The following is a 21,019-nucleotide window of genomic DNA, read 5'->3' on the forward strand; positions in this document are numbered from 1 at the left end:
TCAAAAGACTCTTACTTGCGGCCAAAATGGCAATGATGACCGCTACCAGTAGAACCATCAGTCCACATCCCCAGCAAGCCATCCTTCTCCAGTACGAACTCCTTGATCTCTTGTCCTTCGTTACATAAAGTTTCTCGCCTCTGTAACACAGTTTCACCCACAGTTAACAACAATAGTTACGAACTTTATCAATTCACCCCCATCCTAGACCCAAAAGAAGCGTATTTTATACAGCACTGTGCTTGTCAGTGTTCCGAGACCTTCTTCAGCGACCATGGTATTAGAAGCTTCCCTAGACGAACAGACACCATATTCTAAATGACTCATCGCGATCATCTAATCTTTATTCCGGAACTAAAGTTCTTCCATACCCATAATCCATCGTGTTCTTTCAACCCTCTCGACTCTTAAACTTTGATTCAAAAATCATTTTCGGTTTTCGAATCAATCGAAGTCTGTTTTATCGCGACGATCGAATATTAGCGGTCAGTGTCCACGCGTGGGGAGTCTGCTTCTGAGGTAGTGTTGTAATCGTTTCTTTGCGAATAAATGTCTATTAGAGTGTATCGACTCTTTGATGATGATGATGATGATGATGATGATGATGATGCTATGTGTAGCAATTACAAGATTCGTGAATCCTGAAGCACCTGTCACAGGCATACAAAAAAAAAAAAAAGAAAAGAAAGAAAATTATAACAGACTGACATTCTTCAGCCTATCCATCGTAGCTGTTTTCTAGTATATCATCCCGGTGCATTTTGCAAGGTGGAAATTTGTGAATTGCTTGTGGCATTCTGTCGCTTATACATATACATGTATCGTCAGGCTCAGCCATTGCTATCGTTGATTAAAAAAAGGGAAAAATACAAGAAAAATAGGGCGAGTAGCAGGGGTGTAAGCGGGTTAGTTCGCGAATCGTGCGCATCCACCATTTCGTTCATCGATCAGCAGCTTCTCTCTGCCCCGTTCCTCATCCTCGTAAGCATCCTTCAATGTACCTGAGGGCTGTCAGCCAGTGGGAATAGTCGACCAGTCCGGCGGCAGGGTCTCTCAGGCTGAGTCCCTCACGGCCGACGCCGGGGCCCAAATCAAAACGCACTCCAGCCACGGTTGTTTCAACCTCGGCCTCGGGACCCCTGCTAGGTATCGTGACAACAGAAAACACCGTCTCTAACTCTCTACTCAGCTTGCTGCTGGCCTCTATGTTATACGTATATGTACGTATGTCTCTGTGTGCCTGTATCTGTGTATATATGTATGTGTTTGTTTCGTGTGAGCTGTAACCTCGCGGTCAGCGGCGGTGAAGCTGAATGCTGTGGCTCTAACGTTACGCTAGGCCGCTAGGCGAACGATCTCGCATGGAGCATGTACTCTGTTTCATGGTTTGTGCGATCAGATGTAGGTTCGAAGATTTTGTTTCTCTATATCTTTCATCATCTTTTATCGTTAACCCTGATTTATTGACAGAAATTTTGATTAATTTTGATGTGCATTAATGGGCGAAGGTATTGTTGTAAGAGAAATTCCATCTTTGGTTTTTGTCCTTTTATCGGGTTTTGTGAGCTGCGATTTTGCATAAGTGATACTGTGAGATTTGATATTCATATTTGAGAACGTCACAGGGGGAGTGATATAAGTGACAAAAATTTGTATTAGATGTTATTACTATAACATTAGATGTTATCGCTATTATAAACAAAAGTATTTGTACTATTTTTCCTCAAGATAAATTAGATATCCTACATAATGCTTTTATCTTGGATCATTTTTATATTGATTCTGGTTCATTCATCTCTAATGATGCAATGCATTATGAGAAAGGAAGATGATAGAAAGACTATCAAAAGTGAAAAGTTATTTATGAAAATCACAATTAATAAACATTGTTCGTATATGCTCCGTACGAAAAATAATGTTCCAACTATTTCTCCGTGCACTTCTCTCTTACGAACACACTACTTGCACTTCTAGCAAGTTGATAACATTCGCATATAACTCGTAACCTCGCGAAGGTATTTCATATGACCGTGCTAAACGGGCAAACAGCATAAATCAACTTGTTGTAACTTTTTCTAAAAAGATCTTTGAAATGCATATGCTTTTTAAATCATTTCGACGCTAATCTCAAACGAGAAGCAAGCAATAAAAAACAAAGAAAGAAAGGAACAACTACGCAACACTACTCAGTTCTTGCAGACCAAAGTATTGTTTAAAAAATTGTGTAATAAAATGACGAAGAATTCAGAATGAACAATTTAAGAAACATTTATATCTTTGGCGTAAAAATTTCTTGTATTTCACATTCTTTCTCATAATTTTACAATTTTACGTCGTATAGGATAATTATACAACCCGGAATTTGTAAAATTTTATTTCTTTCATTATCAAAATTTGTTGCATATACAAGAAAATGTATCAATACCGATAACTTGCAATATTTCATTAATAACGTTACTTTAATCGCGCAAAATGGTCTTGGTGTCAGACACAAAGAGACGGAAATATTTGATGTTTCGTTATACTGTGAATAGTTTTGTGGTTGCCTTCTTATAACGTAAATCTTTTTATTTTTGTTGCCGCCATGGGAACATCGCCAAAAATTATTATCATTGTTGTTATCACTAAGGTAATCGGAATAAAAATTATTCATAATGGAGTATAAAATAATTCGTGGTCAATGCATAGTTCTATTTCTGACGAAAGACGGTCACTCCTGCGTTCTGCTATGAAACATTGTGACACGTTCGTTTCGCAAACTCCTTCATCGGTGAATGTAATCCGCAACATCCGAGGACCTTTGTTCGCTCCGCCAGTATCCGCAATATTTTTGTTTCATTTTAATTTGCATTTTCTTTATTACTATATATTCGCAATTATTTGAATCATTTTCTTATTTGGAATGAATCGTGCGATATTAAAATAATTATCGATTTCTGTTTATGGTTTGTTCTATCGTGTATTTTACTAATTACGAGAATACTAATTGTTTAATTCTATTGGTATTTATCAATACGGAAAATTAATGGTGCTACTTCTCGATTGTTGAAACAATGACGAGCTTTGTAAATTCTTATTTGAGGAGCTTGTTTCCGAAACGCTTTAAATTCGGGCTTGCTTAATTTAGATTCCACTGTAAACGCGTAAAATCTAGTAATACATTAACGTGTGTGGCAGACGGAGAAATGGAGGACGCGTAAAAGACACGAGATGAATATTAAAATGCCAACGAAATCAGGTTTCATGTTTATGCGAACTAGAGGATTATTTTCAAAAAAAATTAATGCATCCGCTTGGTTATTCTATTCTGCTCAATCTTCTTGATATTCGTTTATCATATTTCTTCGTTAAAAAAATCGAGCGATCTCGCAACGCCCCGGACTGGTGAACACGATCGAATGTTAAACAGTAGCCAGGAAGAGAACACAGAGAGTAGAAGAATATTTTTCAGCCGTTCGTTACCTGATGTACTTTCGATGCTCGTTTACTGGAACGAAGTACTCTTCGTAGGGATCAGCTGGCACCTCGCAAGCCTCTTGACCCTTTGTCTGTAGATTGTTGCCCGCGTAAGGCCTCATCGAGACCAGTTCCAAGTTTACGGCTTCGATTTGCTCCTTTTTTCCAGTGTCTATCGATAATAGGAAGTTATTAAAATATCGATTGTAGAAATTGAGATCAGCGTCGAATTTTCATTGAAAGAAATTTCAATCGGTGACTTGTCAAATTTCAAGGTGTTCGAGTGTACCAAAGAATTCAAAGTGAAGAAATATATTCTAATACAACAAAAAAAAGAGAGCCTTTATCCATGTAAATATTCTACTCTTCCTCATATATCACGGAAAAATCGGTGAGAAAGACCGGAAAACTCCGTTTCATTATTAGATTTGTGGAACTTTAGTATTTAAGAGCTATTAACCATTATTTAATGGTGTTATAAAATGATCGTTAAGTCACAGTTCCAAGACATGAAGTATCATTTATGTAACCTAACTAGACATTATTTTATGTAATTAATAAATAATAATATATTACACATTCATGGCTATCAGTCATTTTTCAAATAGATTTCTTTCCTTTTTTTTTTTTTTAGTACAACTGTGAGTATAGTGATCTCAAACTTATACTCAATCACATGCATGCGTTATAGTGCCTTCGGGGTTATGTAATTTACAGGTGTGGAAATTACACGTGGCATTAAAGTATTTATTTATGGGGCGGAACCTCGCGTGCTGCAAAGTCGTTGTTTATAGAGAAAAAAGTTGGTTAATTACATGTTTACTCGAACGTAGTTCAAAAGTCAATATACTTTTATTGAGTAACGTCCTTCGATCATAACTTTGCGTAGCAAAGAAAGTATGTTGCATTATATGGGCGGAAAATAATTGACATATCCTGGGAATAGTTGACATATCCTTTAACTTTTTATGCTAACAATTATATAATGGAAAAGTTGGTTTTAGCGGCTTGTTTCACGTTTCAAGACAAATATTAAATAGAATACAATAATTCATTTATCGAGTGAAAGTTAATTCGAGAAGGTTCTAAATCTATGACAATGTTTGGAAGATATTCATCACAGATAACAATTCCTTTGTTTTCCATGCTACTTTATCGAGCCATTTTTAACAAACGATTTAGGGACCCATTGTCTCAAACGTAAATGTACATTTTTTACAATTATTTTACGTATTTTACAAGCTTTAGCAATTATGTAGGAGACCTTTCATATACTTTCTGCGTTTCACCGACCTCGAACAACTTTTTCTTCGAGAACTGTCCGTATTGTTGGTGGTGGTGGTGGTGGTAGTAATTAACGATCGAAAGTTCGGCTCGTCCTGATGATATCTGGTAAAATCGAGCGATCAACGCAAATTTCAGTAACAGCGACCACCATTTCTATAACGTTCTTCTTTGCTTTCAAGTTTCATGCATGTTTGAAACTTGAAATAGATATTGCTATTCGATCTGATAAAGAAAAATTTTATCATTTTCTACAGATATTACAAAATTACCAACAACTGCTTTATTTTTATATGAATTATACGTCCTTTAAATAGGAATTACTAAAGAATATTCCATTTATTATACAATAAAGTATTTTTTATACTTACACGTGAGATTACAAATTTTCTCAAAGACAGTCAGAGAACTTTTTGCTCGGCCTAATATTCCATTCATATCATACTGATCATTATATGTATCATTTTAACGTTGAATTTTACTTGAGGAATAAAATCCATCCAAAATTTCTTAATTCGTTCAATAGACTTAGAATAACTTAAACGTAATAAATTGCAGAGACGATGCGTTCAAACTTTCGTAAAGAAATTCAATTAATCAACTTACTGCAATCGTATTAAATAATTCTAGTCTTAAAATGTAAAATTTCGTGCTTAGAATAAATAATTCTGGTTCAATCGAAGCGACTAAGTTGCAGTCTAACAATTGTTATCTATGTCTCATCGTTCACTTCCAGCTAATGTTTTATTCATCGAACGCATGTAAATGAAATTTATGTGATTCTCGAACGATCGTTTTCCTAATCGTGGACAGAACTTGGTCGTAGAAAAGCGGTCGATCGCGGTTACGCTTTGCGTCACGGGGATTGCACGCGGCTCTTTCTGCGTGCAAAACGAGAGGAAAAATGCAACGCAGGTCGCCACGTGTTCGCTTTTTGTCGCGAAGAATTTTCTCCGTGTTGGACGTAGAGCCTGCGGTCTCCGCTTACGTAAAGTCCGCACCTTTTTCGTTCTTTTCCCTTCTCTCGTTTTGTTGCTTCTTAAACGATCTCTCTTGAAACATGTTGCAGAAGTGGATAAAAAAAGAAAATGGAATTGAACGAACCGTGGTAACGATCGTTTAGCAGGCTTTTCATCGTCGATTAGTTTTTCCGTGTGAATTGGATGAAGTATCGAGTTTGTTTTTCAGTAGGTTTCAGATAATAATGAAATTCTAACATTTCACATTAAAACTTTTCATACCGAACCTCGATCCAATCGAAGATTTAAGATATACTCAACGATGCAATTGTACAAATATAAAAATCTGTTCGCTAATATTATTAGTAAATTAACATGTAAGGAAATCTGGGAACAATTAACAATTATTAATAAGAAACTTACCATTGATCTGCACGCTGGTCGCGCTGTTATTCAAGAAACTAGCGTCATTGTTATTTCCATTCCCATGAACGCCGTTCATCTTCGGCTCGACGACGGTCTTGTCGTTGCTGTCGGGCAGCTCGATCTTTGTCTCGGTTCTGTAATGTGAATCAGGGCTGGTCCTTCCGGCCTCCACGTATTGCTGCGACACAAATTGCGTCCGATGATGCCCATTCTCCACAGGACCGTCCTCCGTCTTGTGATCCTGGTCCAAGGTCACTTGATGTTGGTCATTGTCCTGTTTCAAATCGGTCGCGCAATCATCCTCGTTGGCGAACGCCGGATTATCTATACCATCGTCCGCCATCTCGTGATATGCCTCGCCGAAAACTGCTGGGCCCTCAGGTGATCACGATCACCCGGTATCGACTCTCATGCGTCTCGATTCTGTAAAATAGAAAAATTTCAAGAAATAAGAATGCCGTTGAAAGACGAGAATAGTCGAGTACAGCAAATTTTGGACCATTTATATTTCATACTTGACGAGAATCTGCATTGTCAACGTTATATCGTAAATATAAGTACTCTGCAAAATGATAGCAAATTTGTTTTTACTTCTTAATTGTCAAACGCGTAAAACAAAAGACTTGAAGAACAAGCTTTCTTGCATATACAGGATGGGATCGTAATCGTGGAACAATCGGGCAGGGCGTGATTCCACGTGAAAATATAAGAAAAAGGTTCGATGTAACGTTTGTTTCATCCGAGGTTCCGTATTCTGAAAGCTCGACTTTGCAGATTTGACGAGCAAACTTCAATTTGGCAAATTCCGGACCGATGAACAAGAGTAAAAAATTATCAATATGAAAATAAGTAAAAAATTTAATATACTACGTTTTCGTAAGATGGTCCTATTTTCGAGAAAAATAAATTCGAAAATGTATCATGCGCATGGAGGTATGTACCAAACCAGTTCGTAGTTAGACAGGTTTAAACTTTGTTTTCTTGAAAATGAGACCTTGAACGGAAGAATTTTATTCCACTTTTTTTATTTATTTCTTCACGTGGAATCACCTTCTGCCCGGTTATTATTATGATCACTGCTCCATCGTGTATAGTAGTTAAAACGTTTCTTGACCTTTGTATCTAAAAGAGTTTGGAGATTTTATTGTAGCATTGTCAGACTGTTTTAGTTAAGGTACGGTCGAAGAAGAAGATTGATGCTGCGTTATATGTGAAAAATGTCTGTTTCATCTGATTGAGTTGATTTTTTTCGGATCTGCTGATGATGCATAGAAAGAAATCGAGTTACATAAGGAAATCCATTAGGGAATGGCAGTGATGTAGAGTGTTCCGTTTTGAAAGATGGAGAATGAAGTGCAGTTGCTGGAAAACGTACAGAGCCAGTGGTAAATTATTTATTTTATTTTCGAGTTGTAATGAGATTTCTGTTTTGATTTCAATTAATTTCTCTTTTTATGTCAAGGTGATACAATCTTTTAACTGGTATCATTAAAAACTGTTGACTCACGTGTTCGCTAAAGCATAGCTATTAATATTAATCAAGTATCTTAAAATTTATGATATACGATTATTTATATTGTAATATACCAAATAATATTCTGCAATTTGCATAATATCAAATAGATAATATGCTATACAATTTTTTTAATTTAAATATTTTAATAGCGAAATCTTTTTTATTCGCTGTTAAATTCTCTTAAAAAATAATCTGCCATGTCACTTCACGCAGAAAAATCGCTGCGCCCTTCAACGAGCATTGTAATCGATATCGGAAACGCATTTCGTAGTTTCCGTCTCTTCGTTGAGTAAGCAGCTTCTCGATGACCGATTTCGGATTGTGGTGTGTAATTTATCGTCGGAGAAACTGGGCGTAAGTCGATCCGATCTTTTTTGCTGACGAAATTCAATGTACAGTCGATGAAAGAAAGAGACCGAATTTTCCACGTTCGTTGCGTTTCGATTGCTCAATGCGATTGAAAATGTTAAATCTTACAATAAATTCCTTTCAACTTTCAATTAAAAACAATATATTCTCCAGCATTATTCATCATTCTCCGATTGTTCGCTCGTTTATTTTCCACTTTATACGCCATTCATTAATGCGGTCGTCTATTTAAGTTGTTACTTAAAAATTCACTAAATTCAATAAACAACGAACTACAGTGACCGAAATTTTTCAGATTCACAAGCGTTTCAGTTACTCGATGCATCGATCTTACGATTAAACTTTTCAATTAAAAGAGAAACATTCTGTAATATCATCCGCCGTTCTGTTTACTTGTTAACTTCCTATTTTATCGACGCGGCTTACGGTTAAATGGTTGAGAGAAACACTTTTTAGCGTTCCATTAATATTCAATTGTTTCTCTTTTTCTTTTTAATTTTTAATTTTGTATATACAACATCGATCAACGTGTTTTCGAGTTATCGCTAGGTGGCCTTAGGCGGATCGTAGAATCGCGTTTATTATTATCGCAGGCTCGCAACTGCTGCTCCTACCAACCTGGACGTGATACCAATTACACCGTCATATAATGGTCACGGTGTCTGTAGTGCAGTTTAATTAAATCCTATAATTCTTTTCTTCTCTATATATATATTGCGATCGCGGCGGATAGGGCTTTCTAACTACGGACAGGCGCTTGTTTATCAGCCATCGCGTTAGAAGAGGGAATCGTTAAGGGATAAGGCCACTTGAGGTTAGGTTTGCTTCGGGAATTATGTTCAAGTTCTTTGTATTCGCATAATTATAACGATATTATGCAAAAATATTCTAGATGTTTGGTAGTAATTGCAACATGGTAATCAGTGCACGTGTAATTGTCTTAATTGATGACTTTAGAATTATGTAACAGAAATAGATCTTAGACGAACGAATAATTAGGATACACTTTTACCTGAGATTAAAATATTGTAAATAATCAGAGTGTAACACATTGTGAATTTCATATATATATATATATATATATATATATATCAAATATATATTTCATAATATAAAATTAAGAAAACTATTACGTATACTTACAATCCCAACCAGTTGAAACGATCGCGAGTTTTGATTTCAATAGTTCGTTCCTTACGAGAGCAACTGTTTTCTGATTTCTTTTCGAATTGTGATTCCTTTTTCCCATAATCAAAGAAAATTCTGGTCGCAAAGGGTTAAAGTGCATCAAATTGCATCCGCGCAAGAAACACGCCAAATGCTTGCAGACGCTAACGTCAGTCCGGTGTGATGACGTCAGTGGTGAAGCAATTTTCAAAACTTCGCGCAAGATGAACGAGACGGACGTGAGAACCGTGAGACATCCTGTCCACACGTTTCTTGCGTCTTACACTCTACATATCCTTATCTTCTAGACGACTTCGTTTTTCAATAGGATTTATCTTTCCACGATTTCTTATAATTTGTATAATCTCGTCTTTTCGTTGCAAGAAGACTGAGAGACTTTTTGTGGTAAAAGTAAAATCTTGTTTCAAGGTCGAATTACATTTTTTTCTTCCCGTATCAAATATGTCTTTCGCTTTTTACGTTTCATTCGGGAATATTAAACGACTTTCAATTTTGAATGGAAGATTTGAAACAAAACAATTTGAAATAAAAATTTTCAAAATTTGGAATTCCTTGTAGCCTGAACTAAAAATTGTAATTTGAAAATTTGCGATATTTTTAAGAATACACCGTATCGGTCCCTCGTCTAAGCTCTCGGTATTCCTTCTTCGCCACTGTTTCGTTTCCTGCGAACCTCCCAGCGCCCTTTAGCGGGAGTCACGGTCTCCTCTGGTCTTTTTTTTCCCTCGATTTTGCTGAAACGTCGCGCCAACGAAAAGGCTCGAGACAAAAAAGGGAGCAGAATAAGTTACGGCTCCTAAAAAGCCGCTCTCGAGCGGCACGATCTTTGTCTCTGTCGGGAACCCTTTCATTATGACAATTTGAAAATCACCAAGAATTAAACCTCATAATTTGATACAAACCAATCTAAGAAAGAAACTCATACAATTGATTTAAGCTACACTTACAAAAAAGTACATATTACCCTGCCATCTTTAAAGAGAAGCTATATAACTGCAGCTGAAAATTCTACAGTATAATGGTTTGCTGTTAGCTATTTCGTGTAGTCTGGATCAAATTTAATCCAACAACGCAGAAGCCCTTTGTGTTGAGCGAAAAAAGTGCTACGACGCTGGTACTTCTTCCGGCGATAAGGGAAGAATGAAAAATCCTTGCCACTAGGATGTATTAGGTTGTCCGAGAAGTTTCTTTCGTTTTATAAGGAAACAATAGACGCACAACGTTTTTTGTTTTATATTGTTTTGTCGAATTACGTTCGATCTATTTTGTTCTGTTGAGATAAACACCGCGACATTTCACAGACTTGCTTTCACGTTTGTACGAAGGTGCGCTGTTGTAGAAACCACGTTTGCGATAGAAAGATACTTTTCGGACAACCTAGTACACAGCACAAGCCTAAAAAGCTACATTGCTATTTTATTTTCGTTAAATTACTCACTCAATCTCAGATGATAGTATCTTTAGCTGGAAGATACATAAAGGTTCTTCGGAATATACCGGACGACTTCTTTTTCATCCTCCGACGAAAGGTTCGAGTTCCGCCTCGGAACTTAAAAAACGATATCGAAAGTGGCGAGACACAGAAGAAAGCGTAGGATCAACGTTACCGAGCACGAAGTACCATATACACGGCGAAATTTAAAATTCACCGATTACTCGAGTAAAATCGCAACTCTGTTATGTCTCGTAGATAGGCATTTCGATGAATTAAATCTTCCAGTGGCAAGAATTTAAATTGAAATTTCTTCACCTCTAAGGGGTAGAAATTTTGATTAGAACTTACGGGACACCCTATATACTACGGTCAGACGGACGGTCGTGTTCGCGCGTGTACGTGTAAACGTTGCAGGCATATACTGCACCGAAAGCGGTTGACCCTGAGAGAGGCAAGCACAAAGGACTGATTCACCCCGGGGCCAGAGTGGAGTCCTCTCCTCGGAGAGCTCGCGTTCAGCGTCCACCCAGGTCGACTTCGCCAAAGCTCCGCTCTTCTCAAGTGACATAATCCCACTGGTTTGGTCGCCGTTTTCCATTTAACTGCCGGCTCATCGTAATTGGTAACGTAATCGCGGATCACGATTCCACGGGTTAGAGGTCCGGCCAGGTCCCACAGTTGGATATGTTTTGTGAGTTTCTGATGGAAGAAGCTTGTGAAAAGAGAAATCGAAATCTTGGTTTGTTATTTCGGTCGGTTAGGTAGGTTATGTCGTTGATGGAGAATGTGATTCTTTCGAATCTCTCGATACTGTTGTATATATAGATATATAGATATGTGTGTGTGTGTACGTTGTATTCGAATCTGGCAAACTACAAAACACGAATGAAATAAGAAGAAAACGAATCGACGTAACTATTCGTGAATTCGCTGCACGCACGAGCGATCGCCTGTCGAAACGCGCCGAATTTCCGCGAACGATCGACGCGTGAAAAATACCGAACTCTATCGTACAGCAGACAGAGAGGTTGTGCTAATAGAGCGTGGTTGAATTTCGTTTTTGATCGGACGGTTGGTATGCATAGATAATGCAGAAAAGTTGCGCAAGGTTTCCTGTCGATTACGATCAAGGTGAAAGTCTTCGGACTCGCCAGAGCGAAACATTATCAGCAGGCGAACCTCGTAAATTGTAATCAATGTCCACTCGGAGAATGTCCTTTAACGACGAATCTCGAAACCGTTTCTGGAACTTGGAAATCGTTAGTCGAGGATAATGGTTTCCTTTAGAAACCAGTTCGTTTCCATTATGATCGTTTCTTTTGGTAATTCTAATTGTTATACATTCGCACAATCTTTTGTTTCGTAGTTATTATCGAATAATTACGAATATCGAACGTATTTCAGGAACTCTTTCATATTAGCTTTTTTATCTCTCTTTTTTTTTTTTTTTTTAGATCGTAGGTTACTTAAATTTCTTATCTTGATTATATCAATAAGTTTTTAATATCTAATAATTCCTTTGAAACCTTCGCATTCTCCTAGCGAATTCTTAAAATATTCATCCTACTTTTCCTTCTTTTTCTTTTTTACGGTCGACGTTGTAAATGGCGAGTGAATAGGAGACACGCCTCATAGAAGAGGAATCCTAGCGATGTTAAGCGACGAGCAATGACGTAACGAGGAGCGCGACGAAAGAAAGCGCGAAGGCGTTCGAGCGTCGCACAAGCACGCGCGTGCAAAAATGCTGGGCTGTATTGTCTCGCGTGCGAGTACGCCCGAGGCAAAGAGAGAAACTGAGATCTCGACGTACCTGAAAGATCGCGAGTCGATCGACTGCTAATAATTACTCGAATGCGAACGATCTATGTACGAGCCTGGACTTCATCGCAAGTGAAACGAAAGAAACTGGCATGCAGATGAGTGAAACTACTAAAACGAGATATTTTCGTGAAACCAGCCTTTTGTCTGGAAATTTAATAGCGATAATTGTTAAAATAGCGATGGCTTGTTATTACGGCAATGGCAGAATTTTCCGACGTTTGGTAACAAGTTTTTCGAAATTTCAGAAATATTACCGAAGTAAACACGTTAAAAGTACAATATTAGTTTTGACATAATTACTGTCTGTCAGCTGACTTTTTTTTCACGAACAGTCAGAAGTAACCGGAGGATGAAGATCGCGAATGGAGAATTTGAAGATTATGATCGGCAGAGTACGCACGAAAGATTTTATAGTAATCGTCGAAATATTCGTGTCGGTCACTGTATGTAAACGAAAGAGAAAAAAGAATAGGAAGCAAAGTGGGAGGAAAGCGAGCGCGATTCCGGCTTGGCGAAGCGAACGTTTCATTACAGCGGATTCCGTGATCTCGACGAGTTTTCCTCGGGTGGAATTCTCGTCATTCGAGAAGAGGATATTATCTTACGTGAATCTATACACCAGCGTCGGTATTATTAGACAAAGCCAGTACCGTAGAGAATGACCATTAGAGAAACGTTGAAACGCGACTGTAACTATCCACCCTTTTCCTGGCCGCACGCCCACCGTTCCAAGTTCCTTTACTTCCATGCGAGTTCCTACGATCGTTTCACACGCAATTACACGATCCGTCTTTTGGTACAAGCCGCGTGCAAAACGTTCCTCGGAGATTGGAAACGATTCCAAGAAGATTTTGTTTTAGACGGTTGTTTCAGGCGCCTGCAACGTTCTACTGATTTCGAAGGAATCTGGACAGTGAGAAAACAGCCGGAACCGGTGCTCCCCGTCACTCGCGCCATTTTGATACGATCGTAGCGATTTTTTTATCCTTGGAATACGGACTGTGAAGTACGGTGACTGGGTCAACAGCGATCGGTAGATTCGAACGTATTTAATTTTGCATGGTAAATATCACCGCTACATAGAGAGTGAAAGCCAAGTGACAAAATAAAAAGTTATATTATTAGGCGTTTGTGAATATTAAATTTATCTTTGTAGAAATTTCTATAAAATAATATCATCGTTGGACAATTTCTCCGTTGATAAAATACCTGGTAACCAATCAGTGAAAATATTTTTATCAAAAATAATCGTTCGATCCTAAAATTATAAACCACGATATCCTCTCGAAAGATAATATCAAAGCTGTTCGTCAGTTTAACCGATCTCAGACGGATAAACGCAGGAAGAAAATCCATAGGAATCCATAATTACTGGCATTGTTCAAGCGCAAAATTTCATAGTGTCTGAAAGGCAAACGAACGACCGGTTACAAACTATTGTATGCTTAATTACAACCGTCGTAACCGTTCAATTTCATGGTTCCCGATAACATAACCACCCTATTGTACGTTACCCTCGAACGAGGATAACAATGAAAAACTGGCTATTTTTCGAGGTGTGCGTCAAAAGTGTGCCAACAGTCGTGCTTTTTAATTACACGCGACTGCACGGTAATCATTGCTTAACGAGCTGCCTAGACCAACCGGTAATTAACTTTTAAATGCAATTTTCCACCGTTTAAACAACGAACGTTTATAATTGCCCACTCTTTCCCTACTTTTCTTTATATTTGTAACTATTTATTTATTATTCGTTGTTGCGATATCGTATTATTCGACAATGGATGCGGACTTTAATGTAATTATCAGAAATTTAAACGTGTAAAAACATACAGCCTAATAAGCGAAGCCAGAGATACACTCCAGAGCTTAAAAAGAGAAAACGAGGAATAAAAAAATTACGATTGGTCAAATTTGACAAATTTCCGAATTTTATTTCCTCAAAAATTTATTATTCTCGATCTTTGATCGAATATCCAAAGTATAATACTTACCATGATATTTAATGGATGAAGCGAATCTCTCCATAGATTCTATTTCTTTAGTTGTGTTCATACAAATATATATTTGCATAAATATACGCAGTCTAGGAATAAAATCAAAATAAAAGATTCGGGGATAGCCAAGGTCTCTAAAAGGTGTTCTACCGGTTTCAAATTGGCTGTCGAGATAATTATTTGAGAGAGACAGAGAGACAGAGAAAGAGAGAGGCTACATTTTTCGTATAAATTTTGGGAAAAGATTGACAGCCTGATGAAGCGCAGAATTCTAATGTAATATAACGTAGTAAAAAAGTTTTAGCATATTCGTTTGATGGTTGAATATAATTTCACTATGGTAAGAATATCGATTTTTAATCGACGATTTCGATGCATAGGAGGAAAGTAAAAGCGGTGAAAGCTTGTAAATAACAGTCATTCTAATAGATTCGATGCACAGTGCCATGGAAGTTTGGCTACGAGTGAAACTTTGGAAAAAGAAAGAACGTGTTAAAAACTAGTCTGCGCACGCATAAATTACACGTGCCACAAAAGACAGAGTAACATTCTATGCGCTTGTCGATGCATGTATTGTGCAACGGTGCTCTCTAGGATTTCCTAAATGTCAGAGGTTTACTTTACAGCGCATCGATCCGATCTTCCTCAAAATCACCGACTAATTTTATATTTTCTACTTGAAATTTATTTCGTCTATAGTACATTCTGTGGTATATTATTAATTCAACGAGAGTATTACATTTTGCAATTTGGATATATATGTCGTCTCCAAATTATTTGTATTAAAGTGAAATTAAATCTTTGATTTTCTTCAAATATTTTACGATATCCACTGTTGGGTCGTTTCTAATTTTAAATAATAAGTTCCTTCGAACTATAGGTATATTTATGTCCAAGACACTGATACTACATTGTTGAAATTTAATTTTCAGTTGAATCTGTTTTCTTCGTGAATTCCAGTTAATTATAGACTTGCAAATTACGTTTCGCCATTTTGATTTTATTTTTGTTAAAGCATGTATGTTGAAGTCCTTAAATGAAACAAGACGTCTACTGTTGGATCGTCTTCAATGTTAGCCAATGATTATCCTTTGGCTCTAGTTTTATTTTTAATTGGCAAACTGGAATTGTTAGAAAAATGTTGAAATTTAATTTCTAGACACGCTCAGGTTTCAGACTAATTTTTACAATGGATTGTTAAACGAAAGTATCCGTATCTGATATACAGACACTTTCGTAACATTAATCTACAAAGAACAGCGATCATAAAATTATTCGATTTTGCCCTCTGACATTTCTTCCACTTCCTACATCAAAAACCACTTCTCTCTCTCTCTCTCTCTCTCTCTCTCTCACGCATACACGTGACTCTCTCACAAAAAATACAACATTTCTCAAAATTTTCATAATAAACGTAAGAAAATTTGGAATTAGCCTAAGTAAATGTTGTTTTCTAATGAATGCACCGGCTGTGCTCGCAGTCAGCCGTTCCGAATGACCTTTCTACCGCACGAAGCCGGTCGACAGCCTGGATGATGATGATGATGATGATGATGATGATAGTGTTGGACTCTGCAAGGCGCATCCTCGCCACTCGACAACCTATACTCTTGCTTCTACAAAGAAGGAAGGGGTCTTGTGTTACCCAAGATACTTTACTTTCTACATTCCTCGCGAGACAATACGTACACCCACGCAACGTGCTCGTGTACCTGTCTCTGTGCAATGGAATTGCTCTCTGACCGAGATCGCGGTTCATTTTCTGGGGAACTTTAATCTACCAGATGTTTGGTACCGTTTAGCAATTTCAGAATTAATATCGTGCTCGTGATCGAAGCAGCATTATTGTTGCTTGGGGCTGTCATCGTAGAAAATAGGACCTAATTTTGGTTAAAATTTCAAGTAGATATTTTGGTTTTAATCGATGCCTAGAATCTGGCACGTATGAAATTATAGAAAACGAAGAAAAGCACAGAATTGAAGCTCCAACTAAGTACTCCGATGCAATTATTTTTCGTTCTTTCAATACAAATATGTTTTTCGTAAAACGCAGTTGGATACGTCCGATGTAATAATACTCGAATAATCTGTATCATCTGGTTTGCAAGATGACGGATCAGTATAAAGTTTCGCCTCAGTGACATAATCAAATCGTGCCTATAAACGAACAGCAGCGACATATTGTAGAAAAATAGAAAATTTTCCAACATATTGTTACGACGATATGAAGTTATCATGCATTTTATCAACGTCCGCGAATATTTAAAAAGAGAGGCGCTGTCCAATCATCGACGAGTGTGGATGCGCATTGTATTATCTACTTGTGTTATACGCTGTTAAAGTAACACCGTGTAAATAAAAACAGGTCTCGCGGCGAATTTTCCCGAGGCAACAATATTATAATATCGTATATTTTCATTTTAAATTATAAATTACTATGGAGTAGTACAGGCTGTTAATTATAGAATGAGAATAAAATAAGTTCTTCTCCTTCGCAAAACATATTAAATCAGGTTATTCAAGCAATAATTTACTCCAATCTATAATTAATCTATTATTTTTACAGCAAAGTAACATGCTATTGAACTTTAATATTCCGAGTATATATATATATTTGTATATATATATGTATATTTGTATATGTATATTCTTATAAAATGACACATATCGTAGCATGGTCAAGTCTAACAGTCAACAGATAGATGCAAGGACTCGAAGTTCCGGTTTTATGAGTCGAGTTAACAACGTTGAACTATCGATAGCGATAAACTTGATTTCAGCCTTGAATATTTTATCATTAAAACGTAGATCATTAATATGATATAGCATAAACAAAAAAACCAATTTCGTTTTGTATCAATAATTTTAAATAATATCATTTTTTAAAACCTCTACATTACTAATATTATACATCGTTATTTTATGTATCTTAATAATAATTACTTACTAAAAAATATTCTTTTATGAATGAAAGAAATTTTAAAAAGAACGATTGCTTCGTTTTAGAAGTTGAGAAAATTCCGTGCGTGTGCTGCAAGCGGGAATCGTGGCTGACTGAAAGTGAGTGACACGAATAGAGGTGAGTCTCAGAGTGATCGATGTGTGATGAATCGAAATTAAGAAATATTTATCTATTCCATTATCTTAGCTTCGATTTCTACGAGTACCGAGATTATAAATCATTCACACAAAGGCTGTTAAAAATATCTATGCGTAGTAAATGGCAAATGATAATTGTTGTTATTTCTATACTCAGAGGTAAGATCAGAATAGTTATTATTTTATTGAATGGATAAATCCATCATACCGTTCTGAGCCAAAAAAACCTTTATTGAACGCGCTTACAAAAACTAGGGATAAAAACAAAAAGGCATCTTAAGCCTATCGATTAAATCCATCGATTGTAACTAAGATCATCCTTTAGTTACTATTTCTTATAACTAACGCATCTGCATATGGATGACGAGCACGAACTCACGTTGTCATTTTCAACAATAATTTTGCAACAATAAATTTCAATAACCCTTATCCGATATTGCGACAAATATCAAATTTGCATCAGCTTCGATAGCTACTTAATTTTTCGTATATTCTAAAACAGAAAATTTCTATACATTAACATATAGGATCACTCTATGACGTATTGTTGACATATAAGTTTAAATCAATAATTTAATAAAACGCAAAAGCAACCTGTTTAACTAACTCGATACACGTTCGACAAATTTAATGGCAAACAAAGAGTAAAAGTAGCTCGAACTATCATGACATTCAATCGAGTCTACTAACAGAATTGCAATCTCTCCTTCGAATTAGCATACGACAACATCGAACTAGAAATAATCCGAATTTACGAAGTCACTTTTGCTCGTAATTACGTATCTATAAACCAGCATCAACAAGGTAAACTTCATGGATGAACGATTAATTTACATCGAGCGACATTTTTTTCTCTCTAGTCGAGTTTATCGCCTTTACTCGTCAGTCGATTCAAATCTTGTCTTCGATTAGCAGCTGCGTTAAATCCTCGATAGTTTTCGAATGTTTCTGGAAACGTCTAATGATCCACGTATATAGCGATGAAAATGTCTTTGTATCGACATGTTATAAATAGATAGATAAGCGTGAAATTAAAATTATAACTTCTGAATAGACGTTATTGAACATTATATAAAATATTTATCATTAGAATTTATAAAATACTATTGATAAGGATATCGTTATTGTAAGATATTTCTAGAAAATGGCTAAGACTTCAGAATTAGGGAAGTTGTGTTATAATGTATGATTTATATCGTTATATTCTGTTTATTTTATTACATTCCGCTGTTGGATAGGAGAATTCAAATTGAGTTCATACGATGAAAGTTTTGCTTGTGGAAAGTATCGTGGGTCACCGATGGCACACTGAACGCAGCCATTCAATGGCAGGCGATGTCCAGGTGAAATTTCTTTTAAATTGCAGGATAAATTTACAACGAAGCGTTAATGAACTGCAGCGTGGATAACTTGGTTAGTAAAAGCAGAAATGAAATTTCCTTATAAACAATGTCAAAATTTACGCGATGTTAGTTGATCATAAAGTATGATACAATATTTCCGATTGTTCGTTCAGATCAGATTAAGCAACTTCCGCTCACTCGATTGTTCGGGGGATAGAGAAACAAACAAAATGTATGTGAAAAATAATCTGATTATATGTTCTTTGTCTATACAAATATTGTACATACTTGTGTTTGCAACGCTCATTAAAAAAAAAAAATATGAGAAGTGAAACAAATTTTATCAAAAATAAGAGAATAAATATGTCTTGGAGTTGTGAAAAATGGGAGCTTCCTCGTCGTGTTAAACAACGTTGAAAATCTATTGTCGCGGTCTGTAATGAACTCGTCATTGAAATCACTGGTTACTCGTCTACCACGCGTTGAAGTCTCCGAAGAACGTTGACGCGCGAATACCATGGATCCGACAAAGAACAATGATACGTTACGTTATCGCGGTAGGAAGTGATCGAGGCACCGTTTCATACGCCTACTCTAAAATACTCTGGTAGTTTATGAAATTATACGTTAAAAATCCTTCGTTTAATTGCACGTTAAAAGGATCAACTTTTTCTCGAGTGTTACGCTCTAATTTTAATGAGAATGGTAATTTTATATATTGAAATGGAATGGACGAGAATAGAATTTCCTGCATCTTCGTTATTTACATCCGTACGGTGGTAGAAATCACATTGGATCATTGTTACGCATGATCGCCCTGAATTTTTACATATCTACGTCGGTGTCTACCTACATGTCACGCATGAACAATATACGCTGCTCATAAGCATGGACGTGCGTAGCCTTTCGAGCGTATAAATAAAACACCGGCATGTTGGTCGTTTTGCGATGGAATAAAAAAGAATGAAAGAAGAAAAAAGGTATTCGCATTCCGGCCGGTTATGCACACGCGTCTAGAGTAGAACTATATTTGCCAAGGGAAAAGTTCCGAACAACCTGTGCCGATATGGCGCTTGGTAACAGAACTTGTTCTTTATTATTGTCGGCTATCGCAAATGGCCGAGTTGTTAAATATCTTTGCCGGGACAATTATGTAACTCTGTTCATCTAGAATCCTGGAAATAGCGAATCAACGCTGAAGTAAATCACTGAACCTGGTTATTTACCGTAGCAACCGGTCGTTTCTCAATTAAAGACACCAGCTATCGAATCGACATTTAATATACAAATGGACGTTTCCAAATATATTATTAATAATATTATCGTTATTAGTGTTCGTAATTCTAGGGACGAATTACCTCGGTCTATTGATTACGCAACGATAAACGAAACTATTATGCCCAATCAAACTTTTTCTGTAAAATATAGAAATTTGTAAACTTCGTATCTTCGTCAAAAGTTGAATCACAACTTTATTTTCCCTTACCTTGGCCGTTATGTTAGTATCGCGATCTCGAGCGAATAGAAATGTTCGAATTTAACATAGAGTGGTATGCAGAGGCGAAGGGATCTCATTCGTAGTGTCGTTTTAGTTTTCAAAATAGCAGTTTCCCTTTCAAATTACGTTTCTAATTGCAACACTGTTCGCGTTACTTTCGAAGCGATGTGCGTGGCTAAATGTAATGAAGGTTGAATTCTTTGATGGAATCAGCCTCGCTGCTTCACTGAAATCAATAATTATGCGCATACTCATTATTTCGTTAGGTTCTGTTAGGTTCGTTGCACACGCACACCGATGTCACGATATCAAAATGACGCTAATTTGCGGCCAATTTTTCGCCATTAAAGTTCTTCGATCGTTTTGGGCTCGGTACTCGAACCCTATCTCCGATTTTTCTTTTAAACGAGTTCTTATTTTGTTTTTAGCAAAATTCTTTTCCTCTCCGGGCAGATAATCTTTTCGCTGATGGAAGTGGCATTCGTAGATCCATTCTGCCAATATTTTAAACATTCAAACCTTTCGAAACGAAGAGCGAAAAGTATCGAGACACATGTACAAAGATAAACATTCTTCTTCGCTAATCAGAAATGCCAATCGACGAGGAAACACGGAGCGATAAAAATAG

At 36.7% G+C, this 21,019-nt stretch overlaps 1 protein-coding gene across 2 annotated transcripts in view; it reads right to left on the minus strand.

Annotated features, from left to right (window-relative positions):
• LOC117234135 (titin-like) overlaps window positions 1-21,019 on the minus strand; it is a 56,431-nt gene that overhangs the window by 11,619 nt on the left and 23,793 nt on the right. Inside the window, exons 2-5 of one of the 2 annotated variants that reach the window (XM_033495064.1) lie at window positions 6,123-6,548; window positions 3,463-3,628; window positions 1,002-1,142; window positions 16-140 (exon numbers count right to left, since the gene is read on the minus strand). In XM_033495064.1, the coding sequence (XP_033350955.1) occupies window positions 16-140; window positions 1,002-1,142; window positions 3,463-3,628; window positions 6,123-6,468 (778 nt within the window). In that variant the 5' untranslated portion in view covers window positions 6,469-6,548. The remainder of the gene's footprint in view (window positions 1-15; window positions 141-1,001; window positions 1,143-3,462; window positions 3,629-6,122; window positions 6,549-21,019) is intronic. The other variant, XM_033495065.1, reaches the window with a different exon arrangement.

The sequence above is a fragment of the Bombus vosnesenskii genome, unplaced genomic scaffold, assembly GCF_011952255.1.
Source record: "Bombus vosnesenskii isolate JDL3184/JDL3185 unplaced genomic scaffold, Bvos_JDL3184-5_v1.1 scf7180000013302, whole genome shotgun sequence".
Classification (NCBI taxonomy): domain Eukaryota; kingdom Metazoa; phylum Arthropoda; class Insecta; order Hymenoptera; family Apidae; genus Bombus; species Bombus vosnesenskii.